The 19,146-nt window shown below is 38.1% G+C and overlaps 2 protein-coding genes across 3 annotated transcripts in view; one reads left to right on the top strand and one right to left on the bottom strand.

Moving 5' to 3' along the window:
• Window positions 1–2,022: 2,022 nt before the first annotated feature.
• Window positions 2,023–8,974, bottom strand: cdc20 (cell division cycle 20 homolog). Of its 2 annotated transcripts, none has more exons than XM_028811462.2 (11): window positions 8,882–8,974; window positions 7,874–8,102; window positions 7,441–7,583; window positions 7,215–7,311; window positions 6,400–6,528; window positions 6,064–6,260; window positions 5,735–5,829; window positions 5,377–5,605; window positions 5,020–5,145; window positions 4,820–4,937; window positions 2,023–2,335 (listed from the first exon to the last, which is right to left on the bottom strand). In XM_028811462.2, the coding sequence occupies exons 2-11, from the start codon at window positions 8,076–8,078 to the stop codon at window positions 2,154–2,156; spliced, it is 1,521 nt and encodes a 506-aa protein (XP_028667295.1). In that variant the 5' UTR covers window positions 8,079–8,102; window positions 8,882–8,974; the 3' UTR covers window positions 2,023–2,153. The 2 variants fall into 2 exon arrangements, with proteins under 2 accessions (XP_028667295.1, XP_028667297.1); XM_028811464.2 differs by lacking the exon at window positions 8,882–8,974 and adding an exon at window positions 8,847–8,869.
• Window positions 8,975–13,324: 4,350 nt separating this feature from the next.
• The window catches only part of cc2d1b (coiled-coil and C2 domain containing 1B), a 56,356-nt gene continuing 50,534 nt past the window's right edge, over window positions 13,325–19,146 (top strand). Inside the window, exons 1-2 of the mRNA XM_028811460.2 lie at window positions 13,325–13,443; window positions 13,851–13,967. Coding sequence (XP_028667293.2) covers window positions 13,902–13,967 — 66 coding nt within the window. The 5' untranslated portion in view covers window positions 13,325–13,443; window positions 13,851–13,901. The remainder of the gene's footprint in view (window positions 13,444–13,850; window positions 13,968–19,146) is intronic.

Below are 19,146 nucleotides of genomic sequence, written 5' to 3'. Positions count from 1 at the left end.
ATGCTTAATTCAATATGTATGTGCGAGCGATAGAAGTACTGTATAGTACAATAATTAATTGCCACCGATCAGAGCTGTAAAGTTGTTTGAAAAAGTAGCAGCAAATAAGTACCTGACTTTAGACTCGTAAAACAAGGTCAAATATTCAGTTCGGAATATTCAGTTTGGGCGTTCTGTGTTAAAGTGTCTAAACCAAGGGTTCCCAAACTTTTTTCAGCCGCAGACCCCTTTACCAAAAACTTTTAAAACCGTCGACCCCCTAATTACATGCAATGGTTTTTCATATCCACACTTGCTTTGATATGTTCGATAAGACAATGAACAGACATGTTTGTGCTACATGTATTTTCATGCATTCTTATGTGTGACTCTTTTAATGACACATTTTACCTTTTCGTTCGCAAATTTGGTATGTAATGTGTTTTTTTTTAATGATTTTACTTCTTAATTAGGTACCTATTGGAATCATAGATATTTTGAAGTAACAAACAAATAGCAGTAGTAAGGGGGTCTATTTTTGCTGTCGTTGACCCCCAAATTTTTTCATTGAAACCATGGACCCCTAGAAAGTTCAAATCGACCACTTTGGGAACCCTTGGTCTAAACTGATATGGAGGCAGCTCACCGTATCTCACACGGGCTAATTCGCCTTGTGATCGTCTTCTCTGATACACCACATAGATGATCTGCAGTCTGTCGTACTTTTAAACCGCATAAAGGAAAGTGTTCTGTTCATTCAGTAGGAATGTCACCTGAACTGGTGTGTAGGCTCGTCCGCTTCACCAACTCGTCGATGTTTTCAAAAATAATTCAATCGAAATCGTAGTCTAAAAGGGCCGCGAATATCTGAAATTCATTATAATTTTGGCAGAATACATTTTATCGGCAGTAGTAAGCATTTTTCTAATTAATGCCTCTGCTAATATTTCCTATAATTTCCCGCACTGACATACTGAATTAGGCATGAGCTATATACCAAAGACGATTCAATCAACACACAGCATGTGCTCGAGCCCACCCACTCAACTTCGACGAGTGAGTTTTATTTAATGATGCATTTTGAGCATTACGTACAGAAATAAAAATATCACACGCACTTCGTAACACATTAATGCTTACATTTCATGGTTTTCATTTTCACATTTTTTGCCCAAAATATTCCTCCATCGGAATATAGTAGTATTATATAATGCTATTAGTATAGTACAAAAATGCTATTTTGTGTAACATAAAAAATGTAGAATTGTTTGAAAACTAGAACAATATTCCTTTTAAAGCCCCGTCTTTAACTGGATTAGCATGGCATTATCTGCCTTTCCCAGCATTAATCAAAAGGGTTGCAGTGGCGTTAGTACAGTATTTACTACACAAAATAAAATTCTAGCTATGCAATACCCGTTATGAATTTCAAAGGGGGGGGGGGTTGGGGGAAGAAACCCCACACTCCTTGGTCTCGGTTAGAGGTTGCCACAGCGCAAATCGATTTCACACTTCAGAAATTTGATCAGCACAAAGCCTTTGGACTACCACCTATTTATATATAGCAAAAAAAAAAAAAATATATATATATATATATATATATATATATATATATATATATATATATATAAATAACCTTGTTAGTAAAAAAAGGTAGAGGGGTTGGATTCCAAGCCAAGAGAATGGCCAGTGCCCTTTACGAACCCGACCCCTTTCTAAATAGGAGGATTAAAATAACGCAATTGCTGAACAAAGCCACAGTGGTATGGTGTATACATTCAATTGTTAGAAATCTCATAAGTGTGAATTTAGCACAACTTTTTTCCAGTTTGTTCAAATTTAAGTTACAGTCTGAGCTGAAGCAGATTTGCAAAGAGACTGACAAGTCTAGGGGACCTCTAAAAACAGTGGGGTGGGGAAGAGGAAAAAAAAAAAACACACACATTAAGGGGGAAGAAAAAGTTTAATAGACCTTTAAACCACACATGCAAGTTAAATATATACATCTTAAAAGTTAGTCTTATGCTTAAATTGAGGTGTTATGCATAAAATGATAACCACCAACACAAGTGCAAATATGCAAAGAACCTGGAGACAAGTGTTTAAGTTTATTCAAATTAAAACTATACATAAAATCTTCACTATACAAAATATCCCGTAAAAAAATCAGTCCATTATCGAATACTCTGATGCAAGATGCTGCTTGCTGACTTTGTAGCTGCTCTCTCTTTTTCTTTCTTCTTTGCAGAATCCACCTCAAAACACTTCCAGAAGCGTAGAGTCTCATCAGCAGCAGCAGATGCAACTGTTGAGCCATTGGGACTTAGTGCCAAGTTCAGAACTCTGCCATGGTGCCCTTTTTTTAAAAAAAAAAAAAAAAAAAAAAGTAAGTACATTGGTTCAAAGCACAAAAGGGAACTGGGGTTGAAACGCCTCACAAATGGTCACACACACACACACACACACACACACACACACGTAACACAGGGATTTTAATTGTCAAAGTCGGTTTACAAGTAAAGATGGTTTAAAAAAATAAAAATCCAAAACCACCACACCAAGTGAATAACCTAATTTTTAGTGTAAGTTACAGCATTGCACAGGAATGCCCATTTCTTGGAACAGTCTAGTATTTACACAAGATGTTACTTATACTAATTATAGTTTAGGCTCAGCAGAAAGTGTGGATATCTTAAAATACAAAAAAATTGATTACATCTTGCCTGAAGAAGGGGCCTAAGTTGCCTCGAAAGCTTGCATATTGTAATCTTTTTAGTTAGCCAATAAAAGGTGTCATTTTGCTTGGCTTTTCTCTACATTCATAATGGCTAACACAGTACAACACCCTAGTACTTAAAATACAGTAAAGATCAAAATATTAAAATTTCCAGTCAGCAGCTCTAGACACTCTGGGATGGCCAGCAGTGCACAAGACAAAATAAAATGTCCAGAAATGCCTAAGGAAGACTAATGCCTGTGCTGCAAGGAACAGAACTTTTCAAACAGCAGTAGTAAAATGTTTTCTGGCCATGATACCATTTTCTTCCATGATGTCACAATGTTGGAGTTGGCAGCTTTAGTTGTAGAGACCCTTCCATTTTCCAAAATAAAAATGTAGCATTCTCAGTTATAACAAAAACTACAATACCGCTACAGTTTTAGGAAGTGCTACTGGCAATGGGTTCAAGATTATCAGGATTACTAAGAGAATGATATAAATTTTAGGCACTCCATTTTCCATATTTTTTAAAAACTATAGCTGTGTGTAATTTTAGAAACATTACCTATATCCTCTTTTGGGCAGAGTAGAGACACCCATTTCTAGAACTGCATTTTTCCAGGAGGCTGCTTGTTTGCAGCATGCTTACATGAACACTCCACTTCAGATTAAGCAGGTTTAGTTAGCCATGTTGGATTTTTTTATACATAACAGTTAAGTTTCCATTTCAACTATGCGACTAGTTTATACAAAATGATGCTACAATAGGGAGCAAAAGTACTTCCTAGATTGTAGCCAAAAAAGGTGAATTTCCAGTGGTTTCAAGAGTATGCAACTCAACATTTACTGATGCACTGCAGGGCAATTTTTATCCCGACAGAAAAATTTAGCCCGTTTGTATATTAAACCTCAACGGGTACTCCAATGAGGGGGGGAAAAAAAAAAAAAAAAAAAGTTGCTTTACATTGGAATGTTGAAATTACATAAAGAAAAACCACATACAAGATTTGAATGTTAACTGAAGACATCTCCCCTAAGGGAATGGTCCATGCACTGCTTTAGTCTATTGAAACTTCTATACTTATTGTTGGGTCTCCAATTCAAGATTATACTAGAATATATTTAGAAAAACTAATGGAAACTTGACTAGAGCCAGAATAGTTCCTCTTTAGAAAATGCATGCAAGTCTTCCATCTTGATGTTTTGCTTAATTTGCTAGTCTAACTTGACAGCATCTCATCTTTTCTAAAGTTTTAATCTAAGCCATTGGCTTTATTAGCTTACAATTCTATTTTGTAATGGAATGGCAGTGTGGCTAGAAGACATGCTCCATTCACACATACATACTAAGCCATTTTAGCAATAAAATTGTCAGAATGGCTTAGTATGTGTGAATTCCTGCCGTTTCACATGAGCCTTGGGCAAAAACTATGAATGATGCATTCCAATCACTCTGGCAGGCCATGCAAGATAACTCTGGGGTAGAGTCATTCTGGGGCTGTGAAATGGCCTGAATAAAGAAAGGGTTAAGAGTGGGGTTGGAGGATTTCCTACATGAGCAGCAGTGAGCCAGCAGCAACAATGTTGCGTTTGCACTAGCTGGTATCCGTCCAGGGCAGGTTGAAATCTAAAATTCAACTTAGACCTCATCATTAACATTTGCAGTGCACCATGCGATACATTTGTCTGATATATGCCATTAGAGAGTTTGTGCTGCACCATTTTGGAAAGAGTGCAACTGAACAGACACTTATCCTTTTACTAAACTGGAAGTGTAACTGTAGAAGCCAAGAACTAATAAACATTTTTACATCCCTGTCAATTCATAAGTAGGATTGTATTTAAGTTTGTGGCATTTGTATAATTGTCATTAGCAAAAATGTTTAAAATAAAACATTCCACAATCTTAAGCACCCATTTACAAAACCCTCAAAACACATATGTTTGATAGCACATCAGTTACTGTCATTTAAAAGCCAAAACTACACCACTTCATCATTTTCCTTAATTTGAAATATGAAAACTGCCATGACATTTAAAACCACCCATCTAGAACACAGATTTGGTTCTAGCTGATCTGTACAAGCTTCAAGGTCTTGCATGCAAGGAAAATAAAAGTACCTTTCAATTCAGTAACCTTGACCAATGATGGATACTTCCAAATAACTAGCTGATTCTGTGCATAGCCATGCCCAGTCACAAGTTCCTTGTAATTTGGTGCAAACACCAGTGAACATATCTGTGATAAAGAACAAATATTAGGTATTTACTTTTGAGCAGGATCACAAAAACACCAGCTGATTGCTATCTCATTCACTTACCTGTGATTGTGTGTCTAGAGAACTCAAACAAGCACCAGAGGAAACATTCCATGTGCGAATATGTCGATCACTAGTTCCTCCTCCAGTTGCAAGTACATTTACTTGCCAAGGGCACCAAGCCAAAGCCTTTGAGTGTAAGAAGATTTGAATGGCACATTAAAAACTGAATCCATTAATGCAAAAAAACACAAAGCATACATTGTTAATTGCCAAATGTAATTCTGATACATAAAAAATGCATTTCAAGTATTAATTGACTTGGGAATCTTAATTAAAAAAAAAAACAGATTAAATGGGATTATAAATAAAATAAATAAGTGGCCAGCTACAAACCAAACATTAACCTTCACATCTCACCTTGACAGCACCTTGGTGTTGTGTAAAACAGTGAATGTGTGAGGAACTTCTGCCTTCTTGAACATTTGGCCATACATATACCAGGTTATCATTAGCACCGCTAGCCAGATATTTGCCATCAGGAGACCACTTCAAGCCACACACTTCCTGAGAATGACCACTTAATGTTGCTATATGATGTTCAGCCACCCTTACATCGTGATGGTGAATATGTCCAGACCTGGAACCACTAAAGAGAAAAAAAAAAAAAAAAGTGTGAAAGTCTAGGCTCATACAGTGTACCAAATACCAAAAAAAGCCAACATTTATAGCTGTATATTTAAAAAAAAAAAAAACACACCACACACACACACTATACCTGGATAGTATATGATTATTCCAACTGAGAGCCCCAACTCTTGCAATATGGCCTGACATATTGCGCAACCGCTTCTGTGCTACAACATCCCACAGCTGATATATTAAAAAGAAAAAAGAAAAAAAATTTAACACTAGCCCCTACACACATTTATGCAAGGCGAAATTCTGCGCCTCTGCAACAAATTACAACCCTAAGAGAAAAAAATTAAGAAAATTACCAAAAACTGAAAAGAGATGTTAGGAAAAAATAGGACCACCACAAACCAAATACTGTACTGAGAAGTGGGAGGTAGACAGGAAAAAACCCTCACTGTCATGGATACTTGCCTGCACCTTACAATCACTAGTACCGACAGCCAGAAAGTTTCCTTCCTTCAGCCAAGACACCGAACAAATATAATCTTCTTCTCTCTCCCCCTGTGCAAGTAGAACAATTTCTCCTGTTGCTGCATTCCAGAGGTAGACCGTGTTATGCAAAGCAACAGCCATATAATTCTGACTGCTCCAATCTATAAGATTCAGATCTGGAGGGAATCAAAACAGAGGAGTTATTTAAAATCTCTCCACTCAAAGCTTAGATTTTTTCCTAGTTTAGGTTGAAAGAAACTGTTAGGAGTCAAACATCCAGAAAAGAAGCTTTAGATAAAAATACTACAGCCTTACAAAAATCATTCCGGATATCAGGGGCATCTAGAATTTTTTCTGGTAGAGAAGAAATGTATCTTGTAGTTTTCTTGACAGAAACAGGAGTAGTTTTCTGATTGTAAAGAACCTTAAGACTGTTCTGGTATCCTAGAATGAGAGAGGCACATTGTGTATTAAGTCTAATATACCTTCAGATATCCATCCATTATCCAACCCGCTATATCCTAACACAGGGTCACGGTCTGCTGGAGCCAATCCCAGCCAACACAGGGCACAAGGCAGGAACAAACCCTGGGCAGGGTGCCAGCCCACCACAGGACACACTACAGACAAATTTAGGATCGCCAATGCACCGAATCCGCAGGTCTTTGGGAGGAAACCCATGCAGACACGGGGAGAACATACAAACTCCACGCAGGGAGGGCCTGGGAAGCGAACCCAGGTCACCTTACTGTGAGGCAGCAGTGCTACCACTGCGCCACCGTGCTGCCCACCTTCAGATATACACAACTTAAACATGCATTAACCTTTGTGGAAGATCACAAACATATCTTTACTCTTAAAAGTTGTGAAGTAGTTTGTAACTGCATAAAGTACAGTCTATTACACTTAAACCTAGTCTAGGATTTGAGACCCTGATTAGGACACATTTAAAGTCCAGATCACTGCCTGAATTTTTGCATGAAGAATTTTTTTTTTTTTTTTTTTTTAATAATTAAATATATCACATGTTTAGTTATACCAAAGGGCAGACAAATTGTACTGTTTACACACTGCAGCACTAAGTCATGCAAAAGGAAGGCTAGTTTTATAAAACATTTGTGCTGGATTACCTTCTGAAACATTCAAAGGTTTTCCACCTAAATGTAGAATCTTTGCTTCTTCAATATCATAACCATTAAGATTGACTGACCATGCTTTCTGTCGATCCTTTTGGAGAGAATCAAGTTCACATTACTAGATTACCAAAATAGTCAATATATGCATAAATTTATGTTAAACATTTTCAGTTTGTTTTCCCCTCCCCTATCTTGTGGCAATCTAGTGAAAAAGACATACCTTTTTTGTTGGAGTATCATCGGGATCATTCTCTTTGCTTAACAAGAAGCTTGCCACTTCCATTTGCTTATTGCTTCTGGCTGGAATGTAGCGATCTTCTCCTGCTTTGGCAGGAGTTGGGTGTTTTTTATTTCCACTTTTTCCTATTAAAAAAATACAAAATCCCATTATTGGAAAATGAACCAAAAAAAAAAAAGCAGCAGCATCTGTAGTTGTACCATAGTCATTAGAAGTTCGAGATTAAGCCTTTTTCCAATAATGCTGAGCACAAGGGAAATGCCAGCACTGGACAGGTCTTTAAAACAGGCACATTCAGAAACACCTCTCTCATACAGGTACAGTCAGAGTCCAAAATTGATCATTCTTGCACATCTGAGAGATGGAACAAAGATGTTGTGCAGCATTTGAAGTTTTTAGAATTAGAAATTCATACCAGGGGTTTTTGCAGGTGTTTTGGTTGTGTTGAACGACCCAGATTTCAAAGGTGAATAACCACTTGTATTAGCAGTGGTAGCTCCATTGCCAGCACGGGAAGTTGAACCAGACTTTGATTGTAGCCTGGATCCATGAGGATTTACAAGAGGCATATCCAGTTTTAGGATATTTGACATGTCACACTCAAACCTGAAGTGAGACATTAATCCAATCTGATGTGCAGAGTCCTTAAAAAAAAAAAAAAAAAACACCTCAATTTATACTTTTATATATAAAGGAAATTAACATTCAACAAAACGTTAGTAAAACTAAATCTGACTGCTCATTTGGTTTCCATATAGGCATCACATTCTATTACATATATCCACACACAAATGAAAATACTCAGAACAACTTCATAGAAATGAATATTTTTGCAGAAAGTACTTAGGAAGGCGCTACTAGTCTAGGAGAAGTAATTATCAGTTTATCGTATTTTTATTGGGAACAAAAAGTTCTCAAAAGATCCATGAATCAAAGCATTTCCATAGCCAAACACGCGCATACTAAAAAAAATCACAAACAGATTCCAATTGAAGGTATTGTCAAACGACAGCGTATAAACTAAAGCAAAAAGCGACAGAACAAGCAATACCACTTCCTTAAACAGGCCATACAATTTCTTGCAATTTTAAAAAGCAAATGACCACGTTTGGCGCACAAACAAGTACGTATAGCCCCTTTCCTAACTTCACAAATTTACCGGATGGAATGACAGAATAAACCGTTACACCGCCATTGTATTTTTGCACCGTGATAAAGTAAAGAATGTTCGTACTAATCTCACTTATCAATATTCGTAGCGCGACCATTACTATCAAATTCAAACCATTCCCAGTGCCGAAAAACGCAACTATGATCAATACATGCAGTTACCAAAACAGATACGAACGAATCACAAATATGACCAGTATATATTACATATAACACACCAGCAAAACGAACCGTGTACAATCTAAAGGCTTACCACAACTCGTCAGAAGAGTGGGGAGAAAATAACGAACCCCAGCTTGCAAATTTAAAAGGCGCGGCGTTGCTCCTCTGATTGGCCAGTTCAAAAACAAAAAAGTTTACCGTCACCGAGGCAACGGCGTTCGAAGACGGCTTATAATTGGCTAATTGGAAGCACGTGTGTGACACAGGAAGTACTTATAGAAATTAGATTCACATCCTTGATAACCGTTCTACCCATAGGCATAGAATTACTAGACGCCTCGTGACCAGTAGCATAGTCCGTCAACGTCGCCGCCCTGTGCAGTGCTAGTTTGGCAACAGAAACTGAACTGTCTTAATAGCTTTTTGCGTGTGTTGCCACTCTGTAATTTGAGAGTATTCCGTCTGACAATATGGTGCAGCCTTAGTTTGTGGAAGACAGACACAGCTAAAGACATGACCATAAAATGATGGTTGTCAATTTCAAACTGTGTTTCCTCAATGTGCTCCTTGAGAAAAAAACACATCATCTGAACCAATCTCAGCCCGAACAAACTGATTGATCAAAGTTACACTGACAGCTTGCCCTAACGTCGACTGTTGGATTACACGCTCAGATACTTTGACTACCTTGACTGTACCCTCAGAAGGAAACATCAAACCACCTTTGTTTTTTAATGTGATCAAGTTACAGCTTTGATCATATGGTGCCGGTACAGCATCTGTTACCAAACTAGCACGGCACACATCACAGGACATCCATCCATTTTCCAACCCGCTGAATCCGAACACAGGGTCACGGGGGTCTGCTGGAGCCAATCCCAGCCAAAACAGGGCACAAGGCAGGAACCAATCCCGGGCAGGGTGCCAACCCACCGCAGGACACACACCAAGCACACACTAGGGCCAATTTAGAATCGCCAATTCACCTAACCTGCATGTCTTTGGACTGTGGGAGGAAACCCATGCAAACACGGGGAGAACATCACAGGACAGCTTTCTCAAAATCCCGACTAAGGGCTACCTTCCACTGCTTCCTGAGGTGGATTTCTTTGAGAAACTTTCAAAGTTTGAGAAATGTTAACAGCTAACAACAATCTACATAGTGACTAAATACGTTTAGTCAAAACGTTGTTTGGAGGCTCATTTGAGCACATAAATGCATAGCTTTGCTCTCTTAGCCTGGCGTAGCTAGAGTTAAGATTATAAAACGGGATTTTCTAATGACCAAATATAACCAAAACAATTGTTCATCTTTACCTATGAAATGTAATCCCTGTGATCTGGTTTGGAGCGTACAGCGGTTTGTACAATCCCAAGCAGCACATGCGTGAGGCATCTTTATCCACTACTTTACTGCACAGTAGTGCCACTCGCAATATGGCGGCGACGTTGACGTACGAAGCTGCTGGTCATGAGGCGTTTAGTAATTCTATGTCTATGGTTCTACCGGCCTGACCATGCGCGCATGCGCAAAGCTTTTACTTAGTGCAGAAAGTACTGTGAGATTCATCTGCTTGGCGAATCGATGCAAACAGAAAGGGAGGTTAGAAGTCGTGTCTTCTGCAGGAAAGAGAGATGAACGTCCGCAGTCGAATCTGTTTGAATACAGAGAGTTAATAAGCATTTTGATGAATAAGATACACGTTTTTTGTTAATTACAATATTCAGTAATACGTTTTTATTTGTTAAAGAATAAGTTTAATCCTGAAAAGTATATACAAATATATTAGGCAAATTATCTGGCGTTATAATCCATAATAGCACATGGATGTCTCAATATATCAAAGAGAAACGGTGTTACATCATCACTTTAAGGAAAGAAGCTCAGTCAATGTAGAAAATGTCAAGGACTTTGAAAGTTTTTTTAATTGCCTTTGCACAAACCATAAGTGCAGTGGTATAGACTGCTTTTTATGAGGACCACCTGTGAAAAGGCACACAAAGAGTTACTCAAAGTTTGTCAGAGCCTTCAGCCTCAAAGTACAGCCCAAATAAATGCTTCACTGAGTTCAAGCTGTATACTTAGTAGCATCAATTGTTTAGAGGAGACTGTGTGCATTGGGCCTTTCTCATAGAATTTTTGCAGAGACCACTACTGAAGGAGATAAATAATGAGAAGATACTTCTTTGGGCCAATTAACCCAGGCAATGGGCATCAGTGGAGTTCTGCCCTTTTGTTTGATGAGTTTAAATATGAGATTCTCGGTTCCTTCCACTGCATAATCACAAGATGCAGACATCATCTTGTCATCTTCTCTGCATGTGTGGTTCTCTCCAAGAAGCACTGGGGGAAGAGGGTTGATGGGGTGAGGTGATTTCCTGACTTACTGTAAGCAATTTATTTAGAACGGAAGTCAGGCTAAACCAGCATGCTGTCACAGTATTCTAAATTGACAAACCATCCAAAATGGCTTGTGCTTATTTGAACTCTTATCAGGACAATAATCCAAAATACCTCCACAAGTGTTCTGGCAAAAGAGGAGCATGAACAAATGGTGTAACAGATGACCTATGTTTCGATCAAAATTTGACCTCAATTGTGCTTTATGTGGGACATGCCTCAGGAGGTGTTTTTGTGATTTGGAAATAGCAGATAGAAGATAGAAGTTTATTTTTGTGCCAGGAAGAAATTTGGCCTTTTTGCACACACTGTGGTCTGAACACTCACCAGAATAACCAAAAAGGAAGACAAATTTAAAAAGAAAGAAAGTAGAGAAAAGCCAAGCAAAATGACACCTTTTATTGGCTAACTAAAAAGATTACAATATGCAAGCTTTCGAGGCAACACAGGCCCCTTCTACAACACCCTAGTACTACAAAAAGAAAGTAAAGAAAACTTATGACTTGACAGTCACAATCACAGTTAGGCATTATGCAGGCATATTGCTGTTGGTGTAAAGGAGCCCCTGTGACATTTCTTGACACTTCTGCTGAATAATTTGTTGGCTGAAAGTACATACTGTAAGTTTAGCGGAGAGAGGATGTGCAGCATTGTTCATAATGGAAGTCAGTTTTGTTTTAATTCTCTCCTTTGCTACTACCACAGGGGTCCAGAGTGTGTCCCATAAATGACCCTGCTCTTTTAATTAGCTTGTTTATTCGGTGGGCCTCTCTTGAAGTGATGTTACCTGCCCAACACATCACAGCGCAGAAAACTGCACTGGCCATCACAGATTTTTAAAGTAACGCAGTCTCCTAAGGAAGAAGAGCCTGCTCTGCCCTTTCTTATATAGTTCCTCTGTGTTCTGAGACCAGTCCAACCTGTCATTAATGTGGACCCCCAAGTATTTGTAGGAGTGGATCACCTCTACATCCACTCCCTGTACAGTGACCGGACATAGAGGCTCTTTGGTGTGGCAAAAGTTGTTTTTGCTGATGTTAAGATGCAGACAATTCTCTTTGCTCCAAGAAACAAAGTTATCCACCTGACTACTGTACTCTGTCTCAAATTGGAACAGGTACACAAAGTTGCTCCTCAGGGTGAGTTTAGTCAGTGAAATTTTCATTTGGGGCTAAAATACTCCACCCCCCCCACCCCCCAAGAATTTACTTAGTGAGTTCATCTGCACTTTATTCCTTCCTAGGCAGTGCCAGGCACCCCTGCTAGTTAATAAATATGCAGCACTTGTAGTTGGTTTTCTTTCAGATGAATAACTGCCAGAATAAGCTGTGCTTCTGATAAAGCTAACATTCTCTGGAGTTACGAATATTCTGTGTTAAATGTAATTTGCATGTACTGTTTGCCCTAACAGGTGGCACAGTGGCTCTGTGGTAATGCTGCTGCCTTGCAATAATAATAATAATAATAACCCTTTACATTTATATAGCGCTTATCTCACTACTCAGATTTGCCCTAAATTTGTCCTAGTGTGTGGCTGGGGAGTGTGTGTGTGTTTGCTCTGCAACAGACTGGCACCCTCTTTAGGGTTTATCCTTGCCTTGTGCGCTATGTTAGCTGGGATAGGCTCCAGCAGACTCCCACAACCCTGTTCAAGACTAAGCTGGTTAGAAAATGACTGACTGTTGGTCCTGATGTTAATAGAAAGGTTAAACTGGAAAAAAAAATCCTCATTACTAACTATGGAAGTATTTTCAGAGCATCATTGATTGAATACTGTAGTTGTGCTGTGCAAATTATGATTCACACAAGTCAAATATCTCAGTGTAAACTACCAGAGCTATTAAAATATTTCTGAATAGAGCTTTCGTAATTCCATCTGCCTCTCAAGGCAAGCTTATTCTAAATTTTCAGAGTACTAATATATCATCCGCATATGAGGAAGACTATTTTCATTCTGGACTCAAAACCACTGGGTGTTTCTTGTTTTGTAGGCAGTATGGGAGGACACAAACAAGAGCCGAATACAACGAAGGTACTGAACACCATCCGCCAGTTTCCGTTGGGTGGCACTAGTCGGCGCGCCATCGCAGCCGTCCGTGCAAGTCTGCCAGTCTGCCCCGGCGTTTTCTTCCGGTGGGCGTGGCGTAGAAAGGGTGTTGCGGCTGAAAGTCACGTGCTACCTGTCCTGTCTCACGACACGCAACTCGTTGTTGGTTCCTCGGAGCGGGAGTGCCACACGTATCTTACAAAACGTAAGTACGAAGGAAGTGAAGTACCCCAAAGGTAATTATCGTTTACAAATACATGTTCTGTAAGTTAGACATAGAGTACATTCACTATTGTTTGCTAGAAATATTTTGACGCATTTTGTATATCCATATATTGCGGACACCGTGGTACTGTAATGTACTATGACATTAAAAAATGAACACCGGCCGTCCCGCCCTATGTATTGCTGTCCTTTGAACAAATAAGTTGCAAATTAAGACGACTTTACTAATGGCCTCATTTAGAAATATCTCACTATATAGTATTTACAATGTAAACATAATCCCTTCCAAATTATTTTATTCAACGTTACTGAGTTACGCCTATGTAAAACTTTCAGATTACGCGCATCCGTCTTTGTATTCCTTTTAATGTTTTCCTCCATATTTAGGGCTACTGTCTCAGCTGTTACTTGACTGGTGAGCCTGCCTGGTGAGTTGACATGCTGGGTAGACGAAACAAGAAACCCCCCCATTCCAAGGGGCAGGGCGCTGAAGCTGCCAAAAAGGTAAACATTAAGGAGGGAGGGTGCGCACGCGCGAGTATTTTATTGATTTTTGTTATCTAAATATGATGCAATGTAAAACATTACAATTTAGTAAAGCATCCACAGCTAATGGAAGTACTTAATCTAGAGCAGGGTCTCCAACTCCAGTCCTGGAGAGCTACTATGGCTGCAGGTTTTCATTCTAACTTTTTTCTTACTTAGTGACCAGTTTTTGCTGCTAATTAACTATTTCCCTTTATTTTAATTGACTTTTTTTGAGACTCTGACCGCTGAATTGATTCTTTGTTCCAGAAACGGCACCTAAACATAAATTTGATGTGAAGTGAGCCAACAGATGACCAACTAAGTTGGGGCATTAAACTCTAACCAACTTCACTTCATTCAGTGTATTAATTTGAAGCCAATTTTAGTTGCTAATTAAACCCATTATTTAATTCCATGGCACTTATTCTGCCATGGCAGACATTTCCAAAACTGTTGATTTTCTTTTTTAAGGGCGCTGTCAAAATGTTTTGTGGACCTGAGCTGATCAACATTACTGAGGCCTTCACCTTTCTTTATTTTCAGTTACTGTGTGATGGGCGCAGGTTGTTGTTTATGTGTTGGTACATTTTGTATCTTAATATTATTTGGTTGCTAATTAAGGAAAAACTAAATAATTAAGGGGCCTGAGTCTTAAGTTGTGCATCAGTAATTAAAATTAAGGCAAAGATTTGATTAGCAGTAGAATCTGGTCACTAATTAAGAAAAGGGTTAGAATGAAAACCAGCAGCCACAGTAGCTCTCCAGGATTGAAGTTGGAGACCCCTGGGGGGTATTTTTCGTACATGGATTAGTCATTTAGCCACATGTAATTGTTGACGATTTGGCCTGATCCTGGATCTGTCGGTTTTTCAAAACTCTTTCTGGAAGTGTTGTCATAGCAACACATCCTAATCCTCAAACCTGCTTGGAGCAGGTTTGTTCTACATAAACAAGGATTAGTTTACACACGTAATCAGTGACGGTGCGTGGAAGTCATCCAGTCATGGCTTCGCCGTTCATGAATGAGCGACCAATTGATATTGGTGCACAAATTATACGAAGAGAATTTCATATAGAGAGGGTTTTGCGTGATCGGCAAGATCCTTTATTGCTCCTGGAGGAAATTCTTTTCGAAAGATACTGCTTTAGCCGAGGGGGAATATTGTACCTCAAAGATTTATTAGCACCTTATATTCGAAGTCAAACTAGGCGAAGTCGGGCTATCACAACCACACAGACAGTATGCATTGCTTTGAGGTTTTTTACAAGCAGCACTTTTTTATATACTGTAGGCAATGCGGAAAATCTAACTAAAAGTGCAGTTTGCCAGGCAATTCGTAAAGTCTGTTTGGCTCTGAAATATTTCCTTCGGGTTTTCATAGTGTTTCCTGGACATCTGTGTGTGCAGACAAAATAAAAGAGGCGTTTCATGCCATTGCAGTAGGTAATACACAGGCTAAAACACCCACAGTTCCATGAAGAATCTCAATCAGCCTAACATTCTCATTACCAGGATTTCCAAATGTGATTGGGGCACATGGGACTGATCAGAGTGGAGTTTGATCAAACATTATTTGGAAAATGTACCTCTCCTCCTGATGAATAATCAGACACAGTGTCTTCGTCAAATATTTGACCTTTGTCAATATCTCGTTGGTCAGACACAGGTTCAAGGGATATGACATTCCCTGCAACTGACCCAACAAAAAAGAGGGCTATATGGAACATACCTATGGCACACATGGAGGACAAATATGCAATGACCATCCTTTACCTGAAATGAAATGACCACTGCTTCCTGCCACTGGTTCTGAGGAGGAGCTTCCCCCTGGAATGCCCTCAGAAACAGGGCGATGGGCATTTTGCTGGAGAGCCAACTCTTCTGCAGGGGTTAGGTCTGGACCGCGTGGACCTCCACCTGTTTTTTGCTTGTCTGCCTCCTTATTAGCTTTAAAATTAATGTTTTTTATATTATATATGATTCTTTATGTCAACAATTCTTTAAATAGTTATATACCAATATTTACCAGTTTGAAGTATATTCTTGTACTTCACTTTAACCTGTTCCCATGTTCTCCTTGTGCTCACGTTTGATCTGGAATTATGACATATTAAATAATAATTAATCTGACACATAGGAAATGAAACGCTGCATTCAGTAAGTACAATGTACACTTTTTAGCGTTTAATTTTTTCGGCCACTTTTTGCCACCCGTCTTTTCTGGTCTGGGCTGCTTTTGCAGTGTTACCCCTTGTGTATATTAAATCTTGAAATTCCTCGTGTCCTTTGAATAAAAGGTCTTGCGCCGCGTGTGTGAAAAAAAAATGCGCCCGTTCTTTCGTCATTTTGTTGCAGCCTATCAAAGACTTGCTGATCATGTTTTCTAGACTCAATAAATATGGGCTTTTCACTCAGCGCAGGCGCGCGCATTCATCTCGAATGATTAAATCCAGCTAGACTAATCTAATACACGGCTGCGTTTGAAAAACCGACCTATCCCGGATGAGTGTTACCGGCATTAACTTATCCAAGATGAGGCACCTGATCTCGGATGATTTAAGTGACGTACAAAAAATACCCCCCGATCTAGAGTGTGCATGTTTGGGTGAAAGAGTATAAAGGAGGTGAGGAGAGTAGAATAAGGGATAGTTATGGTAAAGGTGGTTTGGTTTAAAGGCTTGCACTGTAGGAGCTTGTTCAGTAATTACTGCAAGAGTGCTTGCTGAGAATAACATTAATAAAAGAATGCCATATGTTGAAAAATGTTTTTAGTGTTCTTGTTATTGTAAGTTTAATTTTCTCTTATTTTAAATAGTACAGAAAATTACATTACAATAGGGAAGTTTGTATTCATCCTGTAAAGCAGAATAATATATGACTAAGGATATCATGTTTGTGAAAAATGTCCTGGTAAGTCTAGTCTAATCTGAGATATAATTTTTGCATAATAAACTGAAAAACAGAGGAACACATTGATCAATTTTAAACTGAATTGAATCATGTTATGAGCATATTGTGAAAAAAATGTATTCTGTGAACCAATAATATATTCCTTCATTGTCAGAGAATCTAATTGCAGTGTTCATTTCCTAGTGCTGTTTTAGATTATGAAGCGATGAGATAATCATTGAAGCACTGGTGTAGTTTTGAGGTGCTTTCTCTTACAATATTAGGAGTATACAGTAGAGACACCACAATGGATAAAGCAGGGAGTGTTCTTTTTACAGATTCCTGTGACATGGCATATAATGGAAGAAATGCAGTGATAAATTATTTCTGTGACAAAGATGTAAATATTTTATTTATGCATATGTCTCTAAAGCTCTAAACGTTTTCCTCTTGGTTGCTGAAAGAATGGTTTTTGTGACCAGCACCTTGGTCTGTTTCATTTAGTTTCTGTTAAGTCTTTTACATAAATTGGAATGCAATTGAAAAGGCAGACTGATTTTAGATCAAATCTTCCTTTTAGTGATGGTGAGTCTCTTAGGTAGTATCAGGTAAACATGAAAAAGCTAGTAAGATCTATAATTGTGACTCTTAGATATGTGAAATGATGCCGGACAGCTAAAGGAAAATGTTCAAAGCTGGATTTTAATGTTAAAGTAATATCTAGAAATGAATAATTTGTGTAACTCCTGTTTTACATGAACCACATATTTGAATGAGAAGACTGGGTCACTTAAATAAAGCTCCATAAAAGAACATGTTTAATGTGTAGATTTTAAAATCCAATATAGTTGTTTAGACATTTTGTTTTATTGAACTGCAACTTTTAATTATCACTGTTAAACATTTTAGCTTTCATCATTTTCGTTTTTCCAAAAATCTGCACAGAAAACTATAAATGCAAGTTTTTTTTGCCTACACTTAATCTGAAACATCATTTTACTTTTTATCAGACCTGTTCAAGTCTAGTTTCATGGCTTGCATAGTTTATGCTTTGTATGTGTGTGAAACAACAATTTCCCTTCTGAGAATAATAAAGTATATCAAAATCAAATCAAAATTGTGCTAATGGGAACACCTGTATGAGGCTGATCTGTCATTGTGCTCCTAGATTTTGTTTTAACCGTAAAACTATAAGAATACAAAGATGTACTTGAGTCATTAATTTAGTTTCTGCCATTTTAAAAGCTTGTTTTGGTTACCAGAGTCAGTTTTATTGTGCACTACTTGTTTTTTTATGTGAAGTGGAGTCGCAAGTGGACTGCAACTTGGATGAACTGTTAGCACATTTTTCAGTTTTGGCTGATAGCGGTGTTTTTGTGGATCTATGTGCAAGTCATACAAGAGGCAATATACTGTACTGTATATTTGAATTTTAAAGAAGCTGACAGAAATGCATACAGCAGTGCAAAGAAAAAAAAAGCTAAAATAATTATAATGAAATGGCAAAAAGAAAAGTTAGTACCATAGTCATTTTCTTCATATCTTCTCTTAAGGTATCTCTTGCTTATGTTTTATGTTTGGTGTAATTAATAATTCCTTTATCGTTTTAACTTGCAATTTCAAACCACGTCTGTCCAGGATATTTCCAGTCTTGAGCCTAATGCTGCCTGGATTAACGTTGGATCGTCAGGGGCCTACAATAGAAAAAACATTGTTTAATAAATGGATGTATGAGTGGGAATGTTTCTCTGTGTTAAACCTCATCCATGGCAGTTTCCTTCAGTTGTGCTAATAGTTCTTTTTGCTTTTTTTCAACATTTTTTTTAGCTTTTGTGTTTTACCCATGCTGTGCAAGATGTCTGTTTCTTCTAATATCTCTGACATTTATCTCTATTCTATGCTTTTGCATGGATTAAACTTTTCAAATTACATGCAACTCTGTCATCAGCCCAATATATAGTACGTGCTAATGTTATGGTCATTATTCTAGTGCATGTCTGGCAAACATTTTGCACAAAAAGTAAAAACGGCAAAGAAGTAAAACTATTGACAAATTAAGTGTGTGTTTTAAAAATGATGTTCAGAGCAACACGACTGTGATAATACAGTAATAATTTCAAGACTTTTCATAGTTTTTTCATACTTGATGAAAGCAGTTAGTGACAGTGATGTCACAAAAGAAGCATTTCAGGTGTTTCCAGATTAACACAAATTCCATATACTGAGCAGAAATCATCAGAGCTAAAAAAATTCACTTCTGATTCC

The sequence above is a fragment of the Erpetoichthys calabaricus genome, chromosome 10, assembly GCF_900747795.2.
Source record: "Erpetoichthys calabaricus chromosome 10, fErpCal1.3, whole genome shotgun sequence".
In the NCBI taxonomy this organism is placed as follows: domain Eukaryota; kingdom Metazoa; phylum Chordata; class Cladistia; order Polypteriformes; family Polypteridae; genus Erpetoichthys; species Erpetoichthys calabaricus.
Note: the sequence above shows the minus strand (reverse complement) of the source record. Positions and strands in the feature narration are given on the sequence as shown.

Excerpts from the sequence above, each read along its gene's own strand:
- cdc20 (XM_028811462.2), bottom strand. The coding sequence starts at position 8,078 with ATGTCTCACTTCAGGTTTGAGTGTGACATGTCAAATATCCTAAAACTG. Across the intron at positions 5,146-5,376 it reads AACACCAAGGTGCTGTCAAG|GCTTTGGCTTGGTGCCCTTG; the intron begins GTGAGATGTGAA and ends TTACACTCAAAG. Across the intron at positions 2,336-4,819 it reads CAAGGTTACTGAATTGAAAG|GGCACCATGGCAGAGTTCTG; the intron begins GTACTTTTATTT and ends TTTTAAAAAAAG.